Source organism: Arachis ipaensis, chromosome B10, assembly GCF_059453495.1.
Source record: "Arachis ipaensis isolate K30076 ecotype BB chromosome B10, ASM5945349v1, whole genome shotgun sequence".
Classification (NCBI taxonomy): Eukaryota; Viridiplantae; Streptophyta; class Magnoliopsida; order Fabales; family Fabaceae; genus Arachis; species Arachis ipaensis.
The window spans coordinates 56,702,896-56,705,354 of record NC_142435.1 but is presented as its reverse complement, the minus strand read 5'-3'; the positions used below and the strand labels follow the sequence as shown (position 1 = coordinate 56,705,354).

General features: G+C 44.5%; 1 protein-coding gene across 1 annotated transcript; it reads right to left on the bottom strand.

Moving 5' to 3' along the window:
• Window positions 1-451: 451 nt before the first annotated feature.
• LOC148580149 (uncharacterized) lies at window positions 452-1,171 on the bottom strand. The gene is made up of 2 exons (XM_088491706.1): window positions 673-1,171; window positions 452-594 (listed from the first exon to the last, which is right to left on the bottom strand). Exons 1-2 carry the CDS (start codon window positions 1,169-1,171, stop codon window positions 452-454), a joined length of 642 nt encoding a protein of 213 aa, XP_088347832.1.
• Between the last annotated feature and the right edge of the window lie 1,288 nt (window positions 1,172-2,459).

Sequence of the window (2,459 nt, the reverse complement as noted above, 5' to 3'; positions counted from 1 at the left end):
ATTCTTGGTCTCCCGATTAATGGGGAGGCTGTTACCAGTAGATCAGACAGCAGTCACCAATTTTTGGTGGAGAACTGCATTGCCTGTTTTGGTCGGGAGCCCGGTTCATAAGATCACGTGTTGGAGAAGATTAATCTCGCATGGGTCCGGAGGTGCAGAGACACTGAGTCTTGTGACACTCAGGAGTCTGTTGAGTAGTACGTCCGGGCACACATTTTCTGCATGCTCGGATGGGTCCAGGACCACAATATTTCCTGCACGTCGGAAGCTTTCTTCAACTCTCTTCGTTGCAAATTCTGAATATGTGAATCTGTTGCGGAGACGCTCATGAGCCTCAGTACTCTTCTGAGTGAACAACTCATTCAGCCGGTAGAAAGCTGGACAAGGGCAGTCACAGGAAGGTTGCGTGCACCCTTTAGGACAGAATTTATGCACTCTACCAAGTTTGTCGTCATATGTCCCCAACGATGACCACCATCGAATGCCAACACCCATCTCTCAACACTGATCTCATTGCACCATTGAGTATATGCCTCACCCCGCTCTTTAAGCCTTTGGTAGTTTTGTTGTACTCCTGCTCCGTCCTAGAATAGCCTGTTGAACAAACCATTTAATCATAAGCAGATGCCACAAATTTACTATGAATAGAACCATAACAGCGAGTTGAAATACCTGTGTTCACCACGAGTTTATGCAAATATGGAGTCTTGAACCTCCTTAAGAAGTTGGACCCGATGTGCCTGATGCAGTACATGTGCCACGCCCTTGGTGGTGACCATGCACCGCTACTGCGAGCTATTGCAGCGTCGATGGAGGTATGGCGGTCAGAAATAATACCAACACCATCAATGGTAACCACATATCTCCGCAAATTGGTTAGAAAAAACTCCCATGCGTCTACTGTCTTGCCCTCGACAATCGCAAATGCAATAGGAACAATGTTTTGATTCCCATCTTGTGCAACCGCTACCAGAAGTGCACCTTTATATTTTCCGTACAGGTGCGTGCCATCAACCTGCACCAGTGGCTTGCAGTGTCTAAATGCTACAATACATGGATAGAAGCTCCAAAAAATGCGGTGCAGAACTCTTACACCTTGAACCTCCTCACTCTCACGGTAAACGGAGAGCGTTTTAATTTGAACACGAGACCTTGGCATCTTCAATGTCATTGCTTTCAACCATACTGGCAAAGTCTGGTAAGAAACTTTCCAATCACCGAAAACTTTTGCGACAGCTTTCTGCTTTGCCAACCAAGCCTTGCGGTAACTCACAATGTAGTTGAACCTGCCTTGAACTTCTGCAATAACAGACTTCACCTTTATCGAGGGATCTGCTTAGACCAACGGCCTAATGGCATCTGCATTTGTGTCTGAGTCCAACTTGGCATGATCTTGTAAAATCATGCCCATGGTGCACGTGTGCTTGCCATTGTATCTCCTGATCTCCCAACAAGCTTTTTTTTCGAATCAAGCTAGCTTGGATAAGCCAGTCGCACCCTGCACTATACCCCTTGCATTTCGCATAGAATGTCTGCGGCTCAGACTCATACACAGTGTAATCAACTCCTCTAGAGATGGTGTAGCTTTTGATTGCAGATATCACCGACTCTCTCAAACCAAATTCTATTTCGACACTAAATTCGCCATCTTCTGCTGCAACGTTGCCTTCACCTACGACATGCACACCATCATCAGTCAGACAAGGCAAATAAATTAAGCACTATAGGAAGCTTGAGTTAATAATCATAACATACCCGTATTCGCATACTCAGGAAATTCCGGGGCATGCATGGCTTCGAGATTTAGAGTCCGCATAAAAGACGGAACATCAAACGGGTGTTGGCTTACAATTGCATTCGCTTCATTTTGCACCACCGGATTGCCTGCCAAGTCTCCGTCATCGTTTTCGTCATCGACTTCATAGTTAGCTTCGAATTCCTCTTCGCTGTCATTATTATCTTTTTCCCAATCTATATCCCCGAGCTCATCAACATTGACCTCGTCGCCGACCGTACCCATCCCCGACTGCTGTTCAAACTCAACGTATAGCTCTATCATCGGCACATGAGATCAGGTTTGTTGATAAATATACAACACCTATTGCATACTGGCATCGTCAGTGATGGGCATTATTTGAAACTGTATTAGCCCACCATATACTTGCACAGGTCTTCTGTATAAAAGATTGCTCACCCTTTTCAAAATGTGGCTTTGAATGTTATTACAAAGACCATTTTGCAACTCGACAAAACTCATGGTACATGGAATAGAAAATGACAACGGACATTCACAAACAAAAGTCACTCCTTCATATGTGTTTGTTATAACCTCACCGTTATAATATACTTGCAAATTTGCAATACCTTCCATAACTTCAGCCTCAACTAACTCTGTTTTTTTGACACAGTTATCTGCCAAAAAAGCACCCCACTAAGGACTTTATGCAAGAAAGAGTAAG

Excerpts from the sequence above, each read along its gene's own strand:
- LOC148580149 (XM_088491706.1), bottom strand. The coding sequence starts at position 1,171 with ATGACATTGAAGATGCCAAGGTCTCGTGTTCAAATTAAAACGCTCTCC. Across the intron at positions 595-672 it reads TAAACTCGTGGTGAACACAG|GCTATTCTAGGACGGAGCAG; the intron begins GTATTTCAACTC and ends TTTGTTCAACAG.